The following is a 22,593-nucleotide window of genomic DNA, read 5'->3' as shown; positions in this document are numbered from 1 at the left end:
AACCTAAAAGAATTTAAGCTAGAAGGCCTGTCCCAGGAGGGAGCTAATACCATAAGATAACTACAGTATAATGTGAAATAGAGGGGATAGACAGAAAGGCACCAGCAAGTCCATTTTTACCAAAGTTCTGTCTTGTGGGTCACATTGTCTATAGATGGCCCAGCAAATACTTGTTTAGCAAACATTTGCTTTTCCATCTCCATGTAAATTGCTTTCCTCCCCTTTGAAGTCCCAAACCACTACTCTCAACATCTTCTTTTGTCTTTAGCTCAACACGGGTTTTAAGGTGGTGGCTTCGGCCATTCTGGCGAGTTACTCAGTTTTCCTGGGTTTCTCCTATGTACACGTTATTAAACTTTGTTTGATTCTCTCCTGTTATTCTCTCTCATGTCAATTTAACTCTTAGACCAGCCAAAAGAACCCAGAGGGTAGAGGAACTGTCTTCCTCTCCTAAAATACTGATAAAGGTATTTTGTCTTATTATCTCTGAAGCTTTACCCCAAGATTTGGGATTAACATAAGTAATGAAATCTTCTACTTGTATAACACTAGAAAATGCATTATGTCACTTAATTCTTACAGCTATAGTAAGTGGGCAGAAAAAGTCTTCTTATTTTAAACAGGATGAAATTAGGTTTCACGGACATTGTGAGATGATGCAGACGAACTGGGATCAGAACGCAGGTCATTTGACATTGAGTACAATGAGCTTTGTCTTATATTTCCCATTGAAGAAAAGGCTACATCTAAGCTGTATTTGTTAGTATTCAACCATGTATAGGATTGTAATGGTATGAGTGATTACACAAAAATATTTAAAAGAGAGTTATAAAATACATTGTGCTTCTTAACTGTATACATAAGATAGAAATATAGATATATTAACTATATATATATATGAACTGTGGTAAGTTAAACATAGCCATGGAATCAGTTCTGACTGATGACATCTGAGTAGAAGAGACACGTGTCACTTCAGGACCAAAGTAATTAATGGCTGTTGCTCGACCCTCCAGCTATCTCGTCTCCTGTCTCAGAGATTGTGGAGGCCCATACTGAGATGGTTCCTCCTCAGCCTAGATCCTGGAATAATTACAATGAGCAGAGCCCTCCTGTTGACCTATATTGGACACATGTAGCATGAATGAGAAATAAATCTTTCTAATTTTAAATCACTGTGATTTGGAGCTTATTTATTACTGGAGCAAAACCTAGTCCAGCAGTTCTCAACTGGGGGTGATTGCCCCCAGGGAACATTTTCGCAATGTCTGCAAACATTTTAAGTTGACAGACTATAGGTGCTAAAATTACCTGTGTCGAATCCATCAGGACAGGCCGGAATTTTGTCATTCCACTCCACATTAGCAGATCCTCTTATTAAAATATTTCTGGTAAGAATTCCAACTTCTGCCCTTGCTTCAAACAGCGTCCCATCAGGGAGTGTGACAGTGATTCCTAGGTGTGTGTAATTCAGTGGCTCAGTTAGGGTTATGTTTATGCCAGCAGGAGATATAGATGCAATGGTCCTTTTTTCATTCTCTCGTTGACTGTGTCTGTAAAAATTTTAACAAAAACTTTCAACATTAATATAAATTGACAGAACATTGTTTTGGTCCATTTGTTTTATGCTATTTTGAACACTTCATCTGTAATATAGAAAATCTTTTTTTTTTTTTTTGGTGAAGAAGATTATCCCTGAGCTAACATCTGTTGCCAATCTTTCTTTTTTTGCTCGAGTAAGATTGTCACTGAGCTAACACCCATGGCAATCTTCCTCTATTTTTTTGTATGTGGGACACCACCACAGCATGGCTTGATAAGCAGTGTGTAGGTCTGCACCCGGGATCTGAACTTGCGAACCCTGGGCTGCCGAAGCAAAACATGAGAACTTAACCACTATGCCACCATGCTGTCCCTAGAAAATTTTTAAATATCATATAATATTTTGAATACGAATTTGAAGATGGTGCTTTACTCTCTCTTAGAGTAACTGAATAAATGTTACAAAGGCATGTCAATCAAATAAATATTTTCTAAGTTCTACACTTGTTCATAGACCTGTACTAATTTGTATAAAGTATTCAAACGAACTATTTGTTTATAACTTGGAGGATCACACTCAGTAGTTCTCAACTGAGGATGATTTTATCCCCCTAGGGGACATTTGGCAACGCCTGGACACATTTTTGGTTGTCACAACTTGAGGGAGGGGTGTGCTACTGGCATCTAGTGGGATGTGGCCAAGGATGTTTCTAGACATCCTATAATACACAGGCTGGCCCCACACAACAAAGAATTTTCAGGTCCAAAATGTCAATAGCACTGACATTGAGAAACTTTCACAAAGGGAAGGTGTTGGAGGTCCCTGAGGAGGGAAAAGAAATGATTGAGGTGACGTTTAGGAGGTCTCATTTCTACCAGTCCTTCAGTACACTCCAAATTCCTGCTACAGCAAGAGGACTTGTCAGTTCTATAATATACACATTCATGTATTGAGTCACTCAACAAACAATCATTGAGTGTCTAGCCTATTTTCTAGGCACAGAACTGAGCACTGAGGATACCAAGTAGAAAGTACCCCTGACTTTAAGGAGCTGTGTGAGAATGCCTGACTGTGTATTATCTACAGAAGAGTGGCTGGTGCTGTTAACAGAGACGAGCTTAGGGGAGTCACTTCTGTGTCTTCCTGACACTTCCATTTTGACTCTTCTCTCCCTTGGCAAATATTTTTCCTCCTTAAATACCAGTTCAAATGACAATGTCACATGTGAAATAGATAAAAAGTCACTTTTCTCAACCTTCCCAACCCTTCTTCTGGATTCCCAATACACTCTGCCTAATGCCTTCATTAGTGCTCATAGTCACCACACTGTGGGCCCATCACATCTACTCCTACTATCCTCTCTACTTCTCTGTCCTTTCCCCTACCTGTCTGCTCCTCTAGGTAAGGCACCTGTTGAGTCATTTTGTATGTGGAGCACCTACTACAGTTCCTGTCACTACTCAATAACAGTTTTTGATTGATTAAACAAATTAATGCAGAATAAATTCGTGAGGGGAGGAAAGTAGGGAAATGAAGCCCAAATAGGAAGATGATGTAATATGCCAGGTGTGAGGGACTGAGGGTCTAAATTAAACTGAGAGCAGGGAAAGCTGATGGAAGAGGCATTCCAAGGGCAGAACCCAAAGAACTTGGTGATGTGCAGGAAGTGAAGGATGCTGATAGCCAGAAGGTCACTGGGGAAGTTTTTGTGACTATCAAAAGTAGACTGTAAGGGTTTAAGGAAAAAAAATGGATAGTAAGGATGAGATGGAAGAAATGGGCATAGCGTTTAAGCAGTTTAATAATTTTCTCCTTAGAAAAGGAGATAAAAAGAAAGCAGCTAGAAAAGATAGGAGACCAAAGTTGTTTTTCAAGATGGTGGGTGGATGAAGAAACGCATAATTCCAAAAGACCCAGGGAAGGAATTGTGGGGGGAGGGGGGAGAGGAAGGGGAGATTAAGGATGCTCAAGATAAGCGTGCGTCAACAGTACAAGATCCTATAGGTGGTACGGAAAAGGGTTAGGCTGGTTTCTCCTGAATTCTCTTGGATTCAGACGATACAGAGATTTCTTTAGAAAAGAAGGTTCTAAAAAGTAGTTTTATATGTTAGGCACACCTAAATATATTTTATTCCCTTTGTAATATATCTAACGCTTATATAGCACTTACTTTGAGCCAAGTTTAGCTGTGTTTTATACACATTAACTCATTCAATTCTTGCAGTAATTCTGAGATAGATATTAACAGCATCCAATTTTACTGAAGCACAGAGAGGTGAAACAATATGGCCACAGGCCTAGAAGGTGGCATTGCTGGGAGTTGGACCCAGACTGAATGACTTTAGAAGTAATATTCTTAACCACTTGCTTTACAAACTCTCAAATAGGATTTACAAATGAAATAGTGAACAATGAGTTAGGTTTGGTGGGGAACTCCTTAATTCTTTTTTTTTTCGGAGGAAGATTCACCCTGAGCTAAAATCCGCTGCCAATCTTCCTCTTTTTCTTTCTATGTGAGCTGCCACCACAGCATGGCCACTGACAGACAACTGGTGTAGGTCTGTGCCCAGGAACTGAACCTGGGCAGTTGAAGAAGAGTGTGCCAAACTTAACCACTAGGCCACCAGGGCAGGCCCAGGGAACTCCTTAATTCTTGTTTCTTAAAACTAAATATCCCTAAGCTAAATTCTAAACCTACTCTTTTATTTCATACACAAAGTTATAAATCAGGACTTTCTATTCTATTAGTAAGCCCTGTCATTTCTCTGCCTTTTAATTTTGCCATTATGTAATTAAAATTTCTTCCAAAGGCAGAAAAAAAATGGGCACTTATAAAGCTAAGTATATATTTAAATTCTTCCTAACATCTGCATGTTTATTTTTAACTTGGAAAATGGCAAACTCAAAATGCCATCTTGAATTTTAATTTTAAATTGAGTCACAACTTTAACACAATTTATCTATTTCTTGTCATAAATTACTATTTATTCCCTGATAAGCATTACCATATCCAATTTTGCTATTACACATAATTTGAACAATAAAGCAAAAATAAAGTTCCTCTTTTTCCCTCTCCCCACTGATATTCTTTGTGTAGCTATATTTGCTTTGTCCTTATATTTCTTATTTGCTAAAACACATAACTAAACAGAAATTAAGGGTCATGAGCAGTTTCAACTGTAAAATGTCAGATGTGTAAAAGGTCACGTTAATCATCCCTCATTCTATAATGGTTTCTTCCTTTTTATTCAATCATTACTAACAATTTTGCTCCATGGGAACCACTGCCAAGACTGCAAGATAAAAAGAGAGTTCACTAGCTGCTTTCAGCTGCATTCCCTGGTGACCCCAGACAAAGAAACTTATTTCCATTTTTGCATTCATTAACATATTTAGCCGAAGCTCTTTCAGAGGTTTTCAAATAACTTAATAGCAGAATGCTTTTTCCAAAGGAAATCTGACATAAGAACTTAACAACGAAAAACGAAATATTAGTATATACCTATTTTATAGGTTCAAATTATACTTCTTTGTACTGTAAATTCAATCAATGAAAACAACACTGGTGATCAACCCACTGTTAACACTTGGCAAATACATATTTGGCTATTCATGTTTTTTTCTTATTAGAGGTTTCAAATATGAATCAAATATTTGTCAACTTTCCGAATCATCCCTCTTTTACAGAGTTAAAAAATCTCTGTTCTAATCAAAATTATCAGGCCCAGAAGACATCATACCTGTGTCCTGTGCTCGCAATTACAATCGTATCTCCTGGTTTCCACGTTACCGCTTCTTGTAAAATCAAAGTACTTTCTCCTGCCTTTGCCGTTTGAGCCAAACGAGTCCAGATCACAGGAATAGGCAAACCTGGAGCCAACGTACAAAGCGAGGATTTCTTCACACACGTTTTCTCACTTATTGAGAGCTTTATGTATTTTAATCTTTTCCTGAATTGAATCAATTTGAGGAGGGTTCATTTTACCTTAGCATTTCATACATTTCTCAAAAAAGAAATATGCAGAATGCTTGCTTTATAAAAGTAACAATCAGGTTTGTAATAACATGTATGGGTCTGTAAATTGAGAAAACTTCCTTCTGCAACAATATATTCCATTTCTGATAATTTTTCTTTACAGGAAGACAACATAAATGTGGCATGATACTATTGATAAAATGGGCAGAGGCCTATTATCTTTGTCATTGCTGAGAGGAATTCCTTAAACTGATAATCTAGAGACAAATGAAATTTGTACATTTTTGAAAATCACATTAGCAGACATAGTTAGCACAAGGCAGGACAGTTGTGATCATAACAGGGTATCATGTTTATACATTCTAAATTTATAAAAAAGACCAATTATTGCAATATAGAAGACTTCAATATAAAAAGGACTCACACCATACTTCCTTTAAATAAGTTATCATGATACCTCAAACATCATCAAAATCACTTTTATTTGCTGATAATTTTCCAGAATATAGTTATAGAAGAGTACAACTATAAACTTATAGTCATATTTTAGGAGGCCATTTTACAATACAAATATAAGAGTTGCAATCCTCTGCTTTCAGACTTAATGCCTTTTTATATAGATTAATGAATGAAGTAGACAATCAGTATGAACTGCGGTAAGTACTATATCAAGTAAAAGGTGTTATGAGGGCACATGGACCAGGGGTAAGAGGAAGTGAGTAGAGAAGATCCCAAGAGTGACCTTGGTTGTAAGTCTTGATAGTATGTGTGAGCTGACTTGGCCTGGATAAAGGGAGAGAAGGATACACAGGATTCAGGAGGGAATATCTAAAGACTGGAGAAGCTTGGCAAATTTTCGTTTAGACAGTTATTAAGAGGATAATCTCTGGCTTTCCGGCTAGTCTCTCCTCAACCTATTTGAGCCTTTGGGCTTCCGTACCATGCAGATCCAGGATTCCCTCTCGCACGGCCAGTGTTTTAGCGCCGTATACTGGGAGCTCCGGAGACCGCAGGTGACCGTGCAAGGTGATGACTGCCTTGTGTTGAAATGGGGATGCTTCCGTCCCAATCTGCAAGGGATTTCACCAGCATCATTCAGAAAGTTAAAACTCAATATCTACAAGTCTCATTACTCAAAAGTTCTTTCCTTTTCTCCCCTCTCTTTTGGGAATGTATTATTCAGTTGTCAGTATCTTTCTTCCAAAAGATAAACCTCAAATATTCTATTCAGCCAAATATACTATGCCAGACCTTTGGAAAGTATACTAATTAACTTCAGTCACATCTCAGAACTAATTTTTTTATCTGCTCTATTTTAAATTCTACTTGTGATAATACGCTATTATCTTCCCATTGAAAGTGCAAGAATATTCCAGGGAACTATTCCCCAGAAAAAGGAGACCTACTAATAACAGAGACCTACACAAAGATTAACTTGTGAGAGTTTGGCATAATTAGCTTTCACTTTACACGCAGTATTTTAGAACGACATGGAGAGAGGTTGGCAGTGAAGATACGTCAGGTTCTCTGTGTACCTGAAGAATGCCTCCGTCGGTAATTAGAATATTTTCTGCCTGGAGTTCAATGTCAGCGTCATCAAATATTAGAGTTCCACCTATGAACCATACAATTTTGAAATGTATCACAAGGAAAGATATTACTAGAAGCTATTTATTAGATTATACATTAAAATTTAATTCCTTATTGCTGTCTGCTATCACTATGCACGTCACCTCACTTCAGCTCTTTGTCCATATAAAGTGTAAAAACTTCAGACAAGACCCAAGAGTTGATAAAAATCAGATCCTTAGGCAGATTATTTTCCCTCAGCCTTTTGTTATTTTAAACGCTATTAAATAGTGCAGCTACATGAATTATAGTTCTATAAACACAGGGCCTCAAAATACAAATTAAGAACAAAGTGATTAAAATTAAAGAAAGGTACTTTTTGTAGAAATCATTATAATGCCAACATTAGCTCTGAACTTTTAACCATGAATTTGCACTAGCAACAGCTATAGCCTGATTAGCGTGATTAAAGAATGTGCTGAGACACTTTCCCAAGACTGATGTAAATCTATGGACAGTAAAACTTTACTTGTCCAAAGGTTCAATGCATACTAACTGCAAATAACTGAAACACTGCCATTATCCCAGAAGTTAAAACGAAAACAAAATGCAAAGGTCCTTGAGCAGCTAGAACCATTATGGTCAATTTATACACTGAAGCCCAAAGCACTTTACTCTTGCCAATGATTGTTGCTTTTACATGCACTGGTAACAGCTCTGGTTATTTAGTTTTCTATAGTAAAAACAGCATGTCAAGAAGCACAGATAACAACTGAAAGCAGGTCCACAGGCAAAGGTCAGAATCACAACTCGGCATCCAAGGGGAGTCAGGGGGGTCATTTAGTATAGAATTTAACAAATCTCTGATTTTATAACTCCTAGAACTCCCTATACCAGTGTTTTTCTAAGTGAGAAACACCTTTTACTGTTGTGATCCCTTGCAAGTGCATAGGCACGCAGAACATTTGACTTTAAAAGATGCTTCCCCATATGAAAGCAATACACTCTGATATATTTTCTATTCTATTTCATTAAAAGATTCTGGTTACAACACACTAAATAATTTCATACCACAAATGGATTGTAATGTTTAATTTAAAGAACTCAGTACTACACTCTGCATTAGAAACATGATACCACTATGGATGTTCATAACCATGAATTTTAATTAAATTACCCTCAAAGAAATATTCCATAGGCATGATTTAATAAGCAGATTTTCCGAAATTTACCCTGAATAAGCAACATTTTCAGAATAGGAGTATTTTGATCCAACAAAATTGTCTGTCCTTTCGTAATAACAACTAGTGACCCTTCCTCTGGGGGAGAGTCTCCTCCCCACGAGAAGTTGGAGGACCAAGCATCGACATACAGGAAGTTAGCATTATCCTGTAATAGAATATGAGAAACTAAATTTAGAGGTTTTATCAGAATTCTTCATTCATTTCTCAAAAAAGAAATCTAAAACAGTAAACAGTTTCATTAAGTATAACCTACTTTAAATACGTTATAGCTGCCTGTTGGTTTATTTCAGTATAATAATAAAATGAAAAACCCATTACCAACTACTCTACAATCAAGAATAATTAAAAATCTGAAATCATAAAACTGATCTGAAATCATAAAAATAAAAATCATGAAGTCAAAAACATAAGCTACTTTAAAATTATTATAGTCACATCTCAATTATTTTTTGGAGACATTAACAAAGTAAAAAGTCCATTACTGATTACTTCACCTCCCCTAATGCTAGTTTTTCTGTTGTGGAGATTACTACACCCAACAGCACTAGTACCGGTTTGGCCATGCCAATGCTTCTGATGTTGACATGCACTGGAGCCCACCCTGAAGGAGTGTGGGCATTTGTCATGCAGATGATACATGTCTTGTTGGAATATTCGACATCACATTTGGCTCCAGCTATGGTGATGAGAACATCCTGCATATTTTCACTGTAAAGAAAAAAGGGGGAACAAAACATTGATGTGTCTCTCAAATTTCTAGATCACCCTGTCAAACCCTGTTACTGATATGCATTATTGCAAAAACAGTGATCTCACCCTACAATACAGCAAAGCACAGATTGACACTTTGTTTCAGTAGTAAGACTTCAAAATATTTGTTGGGAAAAATGTAAACAAAGAGGTTAAGAGGCCAGGAAATAAAATGTACAAACTAGCAGGTGTCTCAGTATTGGAGAAAAACTGCTTTGGTTCAATTTATTGAGAAATTCGATGTTGTTTTCCAAACAGGCACCTTAGAAGAGACTTTCAGGGATCATTTTGTCTATGTGCCATTTTTACCATATTCACAGACGCTAGAACTTAATCTCCATGTAAAAATGCAAGTCCAAGGGAGTTGTAAGTACTTGAGGAATTAAAATTGCCTTCTATGATTTAAATGATCTGCAGTTGTGAAGTCAGGCTTATCCACCTGAAGAATGATGAGAGTGTAGTCCATAAATTTGAGCCAAATAATGAATATGTTTTGGAAAAAGGAATCTGGCCAGTTACAATGAAATGGACCTGATGCATGAAGACACGTTTCATTGACCCAATGAAGCAGATCACAGTTGGAGAGGAGATGTTGAGGAAGCATAACAAGAAGGTATTTATACTTGTGAGATTACTTACTAGGATTTGGGGCAAGTTATTTAACCTCTCTAATCTCAGTGTCCTAACCATAAAATGGGATAAAAATATCGAATAAGGTAAGGCAGGAAGTTTCTATGGCGTAGGAAAGTGACTGACACAGAGTAAGTACTCAATAAATATTAGCTATTAGTACTATTATGTGCCTCAAGTGTGACTTTTGAGCAGGTGGGTACACATTACATGACTGTATTTAAGCACCATGCTGGCATATGAGAGAGCAGGCGTAATGGCTTGAGTCTGGAAGTACACACTGATAGATGCGTATGTAAAGACAGTACCTGAAGCTTGATCCCACGACTGTAAGTCTGGTGCCCCCTGCTGTGCTGCCTCTCTTGGGAGAGATTTCGGTGATGAGTGGAGTCATGTCATTGGTGTACATAAAAGGAGTCACGGACTGTGACAAATCCTGCCCATTGACCACACTGACTTCACAGACTTGCTCAGGTCCCCTGGCTATGAGAAAAGGATCAAACTGAGTACAGTTCGGCCATCAAGCCATTAAATATGTCCAAAATTCCCAAACATTTTCAACAACATCTTCCTTTTCCCGAAATCACCTTCCAGTATACACAGACTATATGTGAGGTAATAAAAATCTCTAGCAATAGCCAAAAACATTGCAAAGTTCATGCCGATTATCAATAGGAAAAAACCCGTAGACCCTCCCTCAGACAATTTTACACGCCTCCCTGTTTAGTTTTCCAGTCCTAGAGCATCCGACACTGCAAATCAGACCAGGAAGGAAGAACTGCCAATGGCAGGCACGCTGACAACAGCAGGAGTGACAGCTGAAAGCAAGGAAAAAGACAGAAAAACGACAGAAACCCAACGCAAGAATGTAAAAGAAGAAGTGGAGCGAGCGCTAAGACAGACAGCCTAAAAACCATGACAAATCTCAGCAGTGTTGTTGCATTTTTAAAAAATCAGGATACAAACACTGATGTTGTAATGATAAATGAGCCCAGTCATAAAAATGTTACATTTTCTTCCATATTCTTTAAGAAGTCTTTAAGATTCTTTACAATTCTTCATCAGATTTCATTAATATTTAAAAAAAGTTTGCACATAAACTATATCCTTTATACATCTAGAATATTCCCTTTAGTTCTTCTTAAACTTTTTAGATAATTAAAATTTGTTGTGACCTTAAAATACCAGATATTTAAGCTTCACAATAACCCACTGAATTAGAGTTAATAATATCTCCATTTAATGGATGCAGAAACTGAAGCAGAGAGGAATTGTTACTTAGCCAAGGGGACACAGTTAGTAAGTGGCAAAAGTGAGATTCTGGGGCTCCTCAGAGCCCAGCTCTTAATCAGTACATAAAAATAAGTAAGAGTAATAATAGCAAATCACAAAGCATGTTTCAGATATTATTCCATCCACTTTACATACATTAACTTATTAAATCTCACAGTAATCTCATAAAGTAGCCTAATGTGATTATTCTCACTTTACAAATGGGGAAACTGAGGCACAGAGCGATTGAATAACTTGCCCAAAGACACAGCTTGGGTTTGAATCTGGGCAATGTGCTATTACAGTTCACACTTACAACCTTTACACCACCCTATTTTTTTTTCTTCTTCTCCTCAAAGCCCCCCTGAGTACACAGTTGTATATTCTTGGTTGTAGGTCCCTCTGGTTGTGCTAGGTGGGACGCGGCCACAGCATGGCCTGATGAGCAGTGCCATGTCTGTCCCCAGGATCCAAACCGGCGAAACCCTGTGCCACTGAAGTGGAGCATGGGAACTTAACCACTCGACCACGGGGCTGGCCCCTACACTATTCTATTTTAAGGGAAATCTAATATTCCAATAGGAACTAAAATTATGTTCTCCATTTTGCATGCTCAATAAAGTAAGAGCCTTCAGTTTTCATGATAAACTGAAAACTGCAATTTCTTATAAACAGTTCAATCTAACCCAAATGCTGTGAATCTTGAAAGACAGATAAACCTAGGAAACAAAGTTCTGAGGAAACTGCTTAAAATCGGGGGAGTCACAAAGGGATTCAGTTACCCCAAAGATCACGAAAACTTGACAGAAGAAATTCAGACTCTGATCTTTATAAAACTAACCATTTCTCAAAGACTGCCATTCTTTTTTCTGACAACTTACCATTATTAGGTGGAATTTTACATAATAATGTTGTGCTATCAGATTTAAGTCTGTCGACTGCACATTCTGAGCCACACACTAATATAATTGAATTTTGTGGATTAAACCCCGTGCCTGTCACAGTCATGGTTTGACCACCACCGAAGCTCCCTAGGGAAGAAATATAAAAGGGAAAAACAAAGCTAATTAAAAGAAAATGTCCTCTGTGTATATATTTAACTTTATTTTAAAATCTGAAATGGAAATAAGTCACATTAAATGAAAAGATTCTTAGAACTGAAATTATATATATTACATCCTATTATATTAATGCAACAGAATCTCATTTAATTGTAGTGTTTTAAAACCTTCATGAGTAAATGTTGCCTCTGGTCATTTATTCAAACTACTTCTAGGAACTAAAATTTTATTTAAAGAGATGTCACAAAGAATTTCAGAGTAGTCAAAACATAAATGTAAAATTACTATTTTAATGAAGAGTACCTTGGTTATACTTAAGGTTTTTAACCACTAAAATAATTTTCAAATAGAAAACAATACTTATTTATGTAGACATAATAACAAGTCAGTGATGTCTAAACATGATGTTTTAAAAAATTTCCACATCTAACCTGCTCATTTTAAGTCAGGATAAATTTTAAATAAGTTATACAGCACTAAGAGAAATACAGGCATTAAAGTAATATTTAAAAATGATTTACTAATACCCTTACATGCTTATTTATTTGATGCATAAACAAAAATATTTTTAATGTATTATAGGAACTACACATTTTAGCAGTGTTTGAAGGACATAGTTTTCTTCTAAATCAGACAGGTGTTTATTGAAAAATAGAAAATATTTGTAGGTTCTGGCACATTCCTGATTACCTTGGCTTGGATGAATATTCTGAATAGTAAGGGGGTACTCAAATACAGCTGTGGACACAGCAGAGCCTTTTGTCTTATGATGCATCATCACAGGAAAAGTGCCACCAGCATGCTCTCCCACGATGCACTGCAATACACTGTCACTGACCATGGTCACGTTACACTGAATGTAATTTATCATCACTGAAACTTCCAAAATATCAACACCAAAATTAGATCCAGTGATCTGAATTTCAGTTCCTGGTGGACCTTAAAAAAAGTAAAAAATATAAATATATCTAAATTCCAGTACTTACACGTGCATTTAAAATATACAGTACCTATTTATTTCCATAAACAAAATAATATCCAGTATTTCAAAACTAATATAAATATTGACAATACATGTCGTGTCATATACATTTTGGCTATAATATACATTGCAGTCTATAGTATATTAACTATAAGTTGTTTATCTTAACGTTCATTATTTTCCAGCCCTTCTGTCCATTCTACTGAGTTGTAGGCTACTAATTCAGCCTAGTAGAGAAGACAGGAGAGGAGAAGAGAGATCTAGAGTTAAGTATGAATATCTGAGTAGGATGTGGTGAGCTGAAGTATATTTTAGGGATGGTGCTCACTATTTTTTATTTTTGGTACTTTCTTGATATTAGCAACTCTTTTGAGGATGGACTATTTTTCTTAATTCAAATATTTTCAAAATATATGACTTGGTAAACAAATTATGATATATAAATAATTAGGTGTAACGTAGTAAATACAGAAATAAGGAACTGATTTAAAGACTTATAGGTGAATGTTGATGTTAATGCCATGAATAAATGTACATAGAACAAAGTATTTCAATCCTTCTGTTCCCTTTCTTCCTCCTTTTGACAAAAATGCATTGAGGGCATTAAACATGGAATTTTTCATAGGTCATCCAAATGAATAACTATATACCTAAATATTAAGTGAATAGAAATAAATCAACATAACTGGTTACAAATGCAGAGTCAGCAAGTAGTAGGTTCACTTTAATACAAGTAGTAATAGTAAAAATAACCATATAATTGACCATAACCATATAATAGTAAAGATCACTGAAATACACATTGCCTTTTTAAAGACCACAGATATTAACGAGATCTTTCATGTCAGGAATGGTTTTAAGATAACAAGCTAAAAAAATGTTTCTTTGGTCTTAAATTTTTAATTTTGTCTGGCATTTTCACCTTTGAAATGGAAGTGTTGTTCTAAGTGTGATCTATTGCCCTGTTTCTTCAGTGAATAAAACAGCTCAGTGCTCGCTTGTTTATAAGTCTTATATCTTTAAATACGTTGTTTTGAAAGAGACATTCAAAGAGAGAGATGGAACAGAAATGGTTCATGGGAATAAAGAACATATGCCAATATCTAGTTCATCATTTGTAATGATTGCAAATATATGGATAAAAGTATGTCATTGCTTTTATTAATGTTTGCTTTTTTAAAAATTTCTAAATAAGAAAACTTGATGCATCAAAGAAAATTTCAGTAGCAAACTTGTTGAAGGCAGAGAGTACATCTTACCCAAACCTGACACATTTCCTGGTAATGACTTTTTTAAAAGGCTTCTTTTAAAGGCTAGCATTTAATGAGTTCTTTATTAAAGGTGCCATTCTAAGTTCCATTATATGAATGAACTTCTTTAACCTTATGAGGTAGGTACTTGCATGTATAAGGAAACTGATATTTAAAAAACTTGTTCCAAAGTGTCATCACTGAAAAGTAGAAGAACCAAGATTTGAAGCCAGGCATCAAGGTCATGTTCTCAACCATTACACTACAGCTGCCTCTCCAGAATTCATTACACAGATGAGTGTTCCAGCAGCTTGAAGATGACCAGAAGCAGCTTAGCATAATGACAAAGGATCAAGAAGACATCTCAATCTATTCTTATCTTAGAAAAATAAGTCATGCAAAATAGGTAAATCTTATTTTATAATATTTTCTCCATCTGAATGGGCCAATTACTTCCTTAAAAAGAATTCTGTTGTGTTAATAAGTTAATAATCAATTGTAGTTTCATGGAAATAACATATTGTGAAGAATTCTCAATGTTAGTAAGACCAACTACCTGTGAATTTTAACAGGTGTTTCTTGTGCCACATCAACATGAATGACATAAATTAATCATCAGTTTTAGTCCATAGATATTCATCTGTTTATTCCTTATTTTGAAACTACATCAAGTTAATGAATTTTGTTCTGAAATAGAAGTTGGAATTTCACTAAATATTTTACCTCAAGAACGTGCAAAATATCAAAAAGGAGAGACTACACAGAACTCGAACTCATGTATAATTGGGTTATGTGGGATTGTCTAAAAACACATCTTAATAATCATTTATAAATATTACTCTAATTCTGTGCTAATAAATATTACTGATAGTGTGATATCAAGTCAACGAAAAGGCAGGTATTGCAGTACCTGTACTTGGGACAATCCCTCTGAGAAGCGGAGTATCCTCCAAGGCATATGTAAATGACAGAGGTGGGTAAGCGACTGCGTTAACAAAGATCTTCACATTGACCCTCCCAGCTGTCCCTGCTGGGGTGCGGCAGTAAACTTCACGGGAGTTGATAGAAATAATTTGACAAGGGTCATCCCCAACAGTGACTGTGGTATTGCCTGGATAGAAACCATTTCCTGTGATTACCAAAGTGGTTCCACCACCAATGCTTCCAGAAGTTGGGGTGACAGATGCTACTGCAGGACTGCTGACAGTAAGGTTTCCCAGAGCCAAGCCTTTAGTTGCCACCACAACACTAAGAGAATGAAGTCCAGCTGGGAGAGGAGTCACAAGAACAGTGATGTTATTGTCATTAACATCTATTGCTTTGAACTGTTGGCTTCCAATGAAAACAGCAATGTCCTCCAAGATAGTGCCAAAACCTTCTCCTTCAATAAGAACTTCTACAGATTCTTCGATAGAGTTTGGGACGATTCTCGTTATAAAGGGAGTGATGCTTTCTGAATAAGAAAAGCTGCAGTTCCCCTGACACTTGGCAGGCACTCCATGTATTAGAAGATCTACCGTCATGAGCTGCTGGGGAGCAGGTGATGTTTCACATTCAATGGCTGTATAACTTACTGATAGAACCTTACATGGAAATTGACCCATAAGGACTTCCACACCTGCAGAAGGAACTGCAAACCCGGAGCCTTTTATGGTCACTTTGGTCATTCCTGTGGTTGATCCTGCATTTGGCAACACCATGTTGATGTTTGGCAAAAGCACAAATCGTCTATCAAGTTCATCGGACAGTGTGTTGATAGCAGTACCCAGGTTGTAGACAGTTAATGTGACAATTTCCCTCATGCCAACATCCATTGAGTTTTGAGGGTCAATATGACACAAAATGGAATTGTTACTACTTTCTTCTACAACACAGGGGTAGCTACCAATTGTAACCTGAAAGCAAAATGAATGTGAAAACAAGTCAATACCTTATTCTACTATGAACTTAAATTTTGTATTAGCACAACTAAATTAAAAAAATTAAGGGGGTGGCCCAGTGGCGCAGTGGTTAAGTGGGCACATTCCGCTTCAGCGGCCTGGGGTTTGCCGGTTCGGAACCTGGGTGTGGAGATGGTACCGCTTGACAAATGTCATGCTGTGGTAGGCATCCCACGCATCAAGTAGAGGAAGATGGGCATGATGTTAGCTCAGGGCCAGTCTTCCTCAGCAAAAAGAGGAGGATTGGCAGATGTTAGCTCAGGGCTAATCTTCCTCAAAAAAGAAAAAAATTAATCATGTGCAAATTTTTTAATTCATAAAATTAATTTTGGGGGCTAATTAGGGCATCTCATGGATTACCTTAAAATTAAATTATGATTGTACACGAATGTTTATAGCTACATATTCATAACAGCCAAAAAAGTGAAAACAACTCAAATATCCATCAACTTATGAGTGGATAAAATGTGTATACCATACAATGGAATATTATTCAGCCATAAAAAGAAATGAAGCGCTCATATATGGTACAAGATGGATGAACCTTGAAAATATTATGCTTAGCCAATAAAGCTGGTCACAAATGACCACATATTGTATAATTCTACTTATAACAAATGCCCAGAATACGCAAATCCACAGAGAAAAAAAGCTGATTAGTGGTTGTCCAGGGCTGGGAGGGATGGGGGGCTTGGCGGTGATGTCTAAGGGTTGTGGGCTCTTTTTTGGGGTAATGAACATAGTCTGAAATTGACTGTGATGATGGATGCACAACTCTGTGAATGTACTAAAAGCTACTGAATTGCGCATGGGTGAATTGCATGGTATGTGAATTATATATCAATAAAATCGTTAGAAATTAAATTATGAGGTTATGGATGAAACATCCTCCTTTTACTGAGAATACGGAAATAAAAAGGAGATCTTTTCTTACCTTATTAGCACATGCAAGACTACTGAAGCCCCGTCCAGTAATCGTTATTAATTCATTTACTGTTCCAGCAGATGGACTAATGTTGGTTATAAATGGTGAAAAACAACTTGAAAGCTCAAAGAGCAATCTTTCTCCATTTTTAACCCCAGTATTGTTCAGGCCACACAGGGGTTCTGTTGCTAGGCACCCCGCCGCAGAGCTTGCCAAGTGCAAATTCTCAGGTCCTCCTTTAGACAAAAGAACTGCCTGTAAGTCATGGATAATATTCTAAAACAGGAACTGTTTTCAGACGGCATTACTCTTTATTTTGATGATGGTGGTTTATATTCCAGTAAAATTCTAACAACAAAATGGGCTCAAGCAGTACAAAGTTAAAAGAAAGACCTGAACAAAGATGGTACAGTAAAGAGAGAAGAGTGAATATAAAATTAATTTATTTGTCAATTTGTCTAACGCAAGATTGCATGGGGAAAATAAAATAATAACATCATCTCACATTTTAATATATTCCAGGGCATGTACACATTGTCAGAAATTTTTCAGATTACATATCATATGAGGCACACAAGGACTCTGGGAGACTGGCAGGACAATATTAACAATATTAACAAGATCCTTTTTTACGGAATAAATTGCAGCCTCAGAGCAGTTCAGACAGACTCAAGGGAATGTGGCTAGTAGGAGACAGAACCAGCGTCAGACCCAGGCATCTGCCTTTTATTTTAGGAAGTTCACATAAACCCTGGGTCACCTGAAAACAGTGTTTCCATCTTCAACTCTCTTACCCTGAGCATATGTGGCTTCGGTGCTACCCACAAACAGATGCAGGGGAATGTGCCTGGTTTCAGCTGGTAAAACGTTAATGACTCCTTGGAGAAAAATGGATTGAGCTTCATCAACATACCCGCTGCTATAATAATGGATTCCAGGTGAGGTAAATTGGTAAGAAAATGAACCTGCCATAAAATAAGATCGTACATAATAAATACAAGCAATTAATGCATCTTTGAAAAGAAATTTGAAATGATCACTCAAATACACACAGAGATGACAGGTTTCTTATTTTTAATGTGTGTGTGATATTGTGAGACAGGAAGTCGTAAGGAAATGACGCATTGGCTATAAAAGAGCTATCGCGTATAAAGAAATTACATTCTGGGAAGACAAGATCCAGCATTAATTTTTCTAGAGAACCATGTCAAGTCTGCTATAACTTACCACATTTTAAAGAAAAACTCAACATGCAGTAAAAAAATAAACAATACTTGGTTTGTGGTCATGAGTAAAAAGCTCAAACTGCTACATGAATAGAACCAAACAGGCAGTCTAAAAGGCACACTTTCCACTGAGTTGTCCTGGAGAAATACTGATTTTGTGTGTGTGTGTGTGAGGAAGATTGGCCCTGAGCTAACATCTGTTGCCAGTCTTCCTCTTTTTGCTTGAGGACGGTTGTTGCTGAGCTGACATCTGTGCCAATCTTCCTTTATTTTACGTGGGATGCTGCCACAGCGTGGCTTGACCGGCAGTGCTCGGTCTGCGTCCAGGTCCGCCTCCGGTCCACCTCCGGGTCCACGTCCCGGATGCAAACCTATGAACCCCAGGCCACCGACGCAGAGTGCGTGAACTTAACCTCTATGCCACTGGGCTGGCCCCAAGAGAAATACTGATTTTAAAGCAAGTTCATTACTTGCTGCCAGAGTAGTATGATTAAAACACATATTTCAATATTCTTTGTATCTTCTTGTTTCGATAGATTTTTTTCAATTGGTTGATTATTCCAAAATGAATAAAGATGTTTCTGATATCAGAACTCATCTCAGATATATAAAATACCTTGTTTACATTCATTTATGATATTTTATAAGTTTGCAATATTTTTATAACAGCAATAAAATGCCAGCTAAATTATTTTGTGTATTGGTATGTATTATTTATGTAAAAGCATTTTAAATCTAAACAACATGACTTTAATTTTAGCCAGGAAAAAGAAGCATTATGCAAAACTCAACAAAGTAGAAACAAACCTGATGTAGATTTTTCTCTTCCATTTGTAAATCCTTTGCCATCATAAATTACACTTCCAGGACTGGAGACAGAGAAAACTCTATATCCTATTCCCCTAAGAAACGGCTGTGCTTGCCAACGCCATGTCACTGTGTCTCCCACAGAAACATTTAAGACTGATGGTGACCAGGCATAACCTAATCCATGTACTGGGAGCAAGAATTGAGTTAAAAGAAAAAAGGCAAGGGAGTAAAAATTCTTAACAATTATCTTTGAAAATACTGCATTTTTATATAGCCACTAGTGAAAAAGTCTTTTAAATAACATTGTAAAACTTTTATGTGCATAATTTAAACACATAACAAAATAGAGATAATGAAAAGTAAGATAAGGAGAAGCTAAGGGAAAAAAACAAACCACACAACTCCAAAACTGATGATCAAGAGACAATTTGGAAAGAATCAGAAAGCCAGTAAACAAGTTGTTCAGAAATATCACATGGAATATTTTTTTAAAGCTATAATCAATTCTTTAAACAATTTTTCTCAGGCATAGAGACACACAAAAATCTGTATAATTTCAATTTGAATACTCATTTAGAAATCTATACAAAACTACAGTAATTCAGGAAATTCTGTACTGCAATAAAACCAAATGGCAATTCCTGAACTCGAAAATTTTAAAGTCTAGCCTTTTAAACTCAAGTCCACCATGATTCACTCTGTATGTAGCCCCCTATGTCAAGGGGATACTATTGACAAATTATAGAAAGAAATAACAATATGTATTCTCTGAATACTTTTAAGTACAACATAACTAAAACTCAAACTAATTCCAAGGTAAAGTGCTTCCATTATTTACAATATATAGATGCTGGCAGATACCTGAATCTTCTCCATTGTTGGTAATCCTGAATACATTTCCTGTTGAATGAAGAATACATTTTATGACATTTTCTGATGATGATGTCACATTGCAAGGGAAGGACCCTAGAAAGAATAAAGATGGGGGAAAAAACATGTTCTCAAATATGTTTTGTGAAATACAAAGATGAAGTGTAATTAATCAACAGTCAAGGCTCTACAAAAGCTCCACATTACATAGTAAGATTTTTGGTACTTTTTCTCATACTAATCATGCTTGAGTACTGATTACTTTTAGATCAGAGACCTCCCCTTTATAAAGTGTTCTACACACATTAAATACATAATAATTATTTATCGAAATCAAAAGCAGTTATTCAGTTTCTCTTTGCCACCTTAACCAAATACACTTAACCTTTCATACGCTAATAGAAAAAGCTTCCATGACTGAGAGTATTTGTGTAATAACTCAGCACGTATAGCACATCCTTTAAGGTGAGAAAAATGATGACAGCCCTCTTGTGAGGGTGAGACTCTTACCCAAGAGCACCGTGTTCTCATTTGGTATCGTGCTAAACCCCAAACCCACTACAGTGATTTCAGTTCCACCGTATAAGGAGCCTCTCTGTGGAAACATGTTGGTCACTTCCAAAATATACTGTATAGAAGCATTTAACTTGTCTCTGCAAAAGAAAAATTAATAGGTGTTTCAATGAGCTTTCCATGGGGTTGTGTTGCTAAACTCTTACTAGAATATGATTCATCTAAGAAGAGGAAGTAATTGAGTATGTAAGTAGACATTACTTTTTCAAACTAGATAACCTGATAATTATCATGACCTCAATTTGGTTGGATGGTATATTGATAATAGTTTTTTCCTAACTGTGAATATTAGATTTCTGAAGATCCTGTGGCAGAAGAATTTGAGATGGAATATCTTAAAATATTATGGGAAAAATATGGTGTGAGAACTTAGGTCACAAATAATACGTGAAATCCTTTAAAATGTTTTATATAATCATTAAAGTAAAGCATAAAACAGCACTATCTATAAAAAAGATTAGCAATAAAATTCCATATATTTTATATAAGTAACAAAAGTTTTGTGTAATTTATTTGAATTTATTGTTCTATCTTTGTTGGAAGCTTGTCGTGATCTCTCTTCCCACTATTTCAGTGAGAGGGTTTTTAATTTGTTTTGCTTTGTTACAGACGATGTGTCTGCTAGAAAGCCATCGAAATGTACAATGCTTTTCTGACCTGACACACAGAGTCGACTCCCATATTCCAGCTCCCATGAACTCAAATTGAGTCTTTGTGTTAATTTTTATTTAACTTCCTCAGCATAATTGAATTGGTATTTCTTAAACTGTCACCCAAATACCCAGTTTTGTATGGTGTCAATTCTGCCCATTATATTGTAATGCTAAAGGACCAGCCAACAGCTCTTCTAGAACCCATGAGAGCTCTCCCCTGTGAATCTAAGACGGGGTGTAGTCTAAGGTTTATGTTTGCTGGTGCTCATCTTCCTTTCACCTCCCACAAGATTTTGCTGCATCTCTCCTTCCACTCTGACATCAGCTTTCTTGCTTTTTTTAATCCCTAAATTGCAGTTTCCTCTTTCTCTAAGTATTCTAAACCAGTAACTTCCTTATGTCAGAACTAAAATTTTACCAGTTAACAAATAGCTTCGGAGAAGAAAATACTAAACACTTACGTAAAAGAAACTTAGAGTTGGAGAAGGATTCTCCCCATTCTCTCCTTCTGACAGCCAGCTCCTACCCATTTCTTGCCTTAAAGTATCACTTTTCAGAGAACTCTTCCCTGTGCCTCAGGAAAAGTCAGCTGTCTCTATTATATGCTCTTACAGCACCTGGTACCTCTTATTCATATTTATAATTAAGTTATTATTGTAATCTTCTGTTTGAAATCTGCCTCCGCAACAAAATTGTGAGCATCATTAACAGCGGGGGACGTGTTCCTCTCATTCTCCACTATAAGTTCAGCACCGAGCAAGTACCTACCTCCTAGTAACTGCTTGATAAGTATTTCCAGGCATGAATGATAATCACGTGACATATACATAAACCTAGTTCCACAGAAAATCTTACAACCTAATCTGAATGGTATTGGTCTCAGAACTGAGCAACATATTGCACTTTATGACACATTCTCAGAGCCTTTTGCAAAAGAAGATGTAGAAAGTCAAAGAAAGCAATGGAATATTATAAGGCTAATGACTATTTCTTTTCCTATCCCAATACTATTAGCCTCATGTGTTCCACAACTCCATGAAGTTTATGTTCATTGCCATACCTTGTTGATGCAAAACCCCAGTTTCTGACTTCTACGTAGATATTATGTTTTCCAGGAGACAACTCAGGCAAAAGGCATCTAATATCTGTGAAGTTCCAGTGAAGAACCTGGCAGGGTTTTCCTCCAACAGACACCTCTACATTTTGTGTGAGTTCATTTCCAAAGTTATAACCCTTAATTGTTAAATTAACTTCTCCTATTATTTTAAAAGAAAAAAACGTTTTACAAAAAGGTTCAACTTATTATCCAGCGTGAAATT

The 22,593-nt window shown here is 36.4% G+C and overlaps 1 protein-coding gene across 5 annotated transcripts in view; it reads right to left on the bottom strand.

Moving 5' to 3' along the window:
* The window catches only part of PKHD1L1 (PKHD1 like 1), a 150,364-nt gene that overhangs the window by 64,580 nt on the left and 63,191 nt on the right, over positions 1–22,593 (bottom strand). For all 5 annotated transcript variants that reach the window (XR_011543146.1, XR_011543147.1, XM_070630830.1 and 2 more), the window contains exons 32-47: positions 22,335–22,530; positions 20,559–20,701; positions 20,040–20,144; positions 19,176–19,364; positions 17,937–18,107; positions 17,152–17,378; positions 15,188–16,172; positions 12,736–12,984; positions 11,866–12,015; positions 10,021–10,195; positions 8,884–9,040; positions 8,321–8,477; positions 7,055–7,134; positions 6,460–6,589; positions 5,284–5,413; positions 1,312–1,553 (exon numbers count right to left, since the gene is read on the bottom strand). Coding sequence is in view for 3 of the 5 variants with exons in the window: in XM_070630830.1 (XP_070486931.1) it covers positions 1,312–1,553; positions 5,284–5,413; positions 6,460–6,589; positions 7,055–7,134; positions 8,321–8,477; positions 8,884–9,040; positions 10,021–10,195; positions 11,866–12,015; positions 12,736–12,984; positions 15,188–16,172; positions 17,152–17,378; positions 17,937–18,107; positions 19,176–19,364; positions 20,040–20,144; positions 20,559–20,701; positions 22,335–22,530 (3,486 nt within the window). In the remaining 2 variants the exon portion in view is untranslated. The remainder of the gene's footprint in view (positions 1–1,311; positions 1,554–5,283; positions 5,414–6,459; positions 6,590–7,054; positions 7,135–8,320; positions 8,478–8,883; positions 9,041–10,020; positions 10,196–11,865; positions 12,016–12,735; positions 12,985–15,187; positions 16,173–17,151; positions 17,379–17,936; positions 18,108–19,175; positions 19,365–20,039; positions 20,145–20,558; positions 20,702–22,334; positions 22,531–22,593) is intronic.

This window comes from Equus przewalskii, chromosome 8, assembly GCF_037783145.1.
Source record: "Equus przewalskii isolate Varuska chromosome 8, EquPr2, whole genome shotgun sequence".
Lineage (NCBI taxonomy): Eukaryota > Metazoa > Chordata > Mammalia > Perissodactyla > Equidae > Equus > Equus przewalskii.
This window is presented reverse-complemented; position numbering and strand designations above follow the sequence as displayed.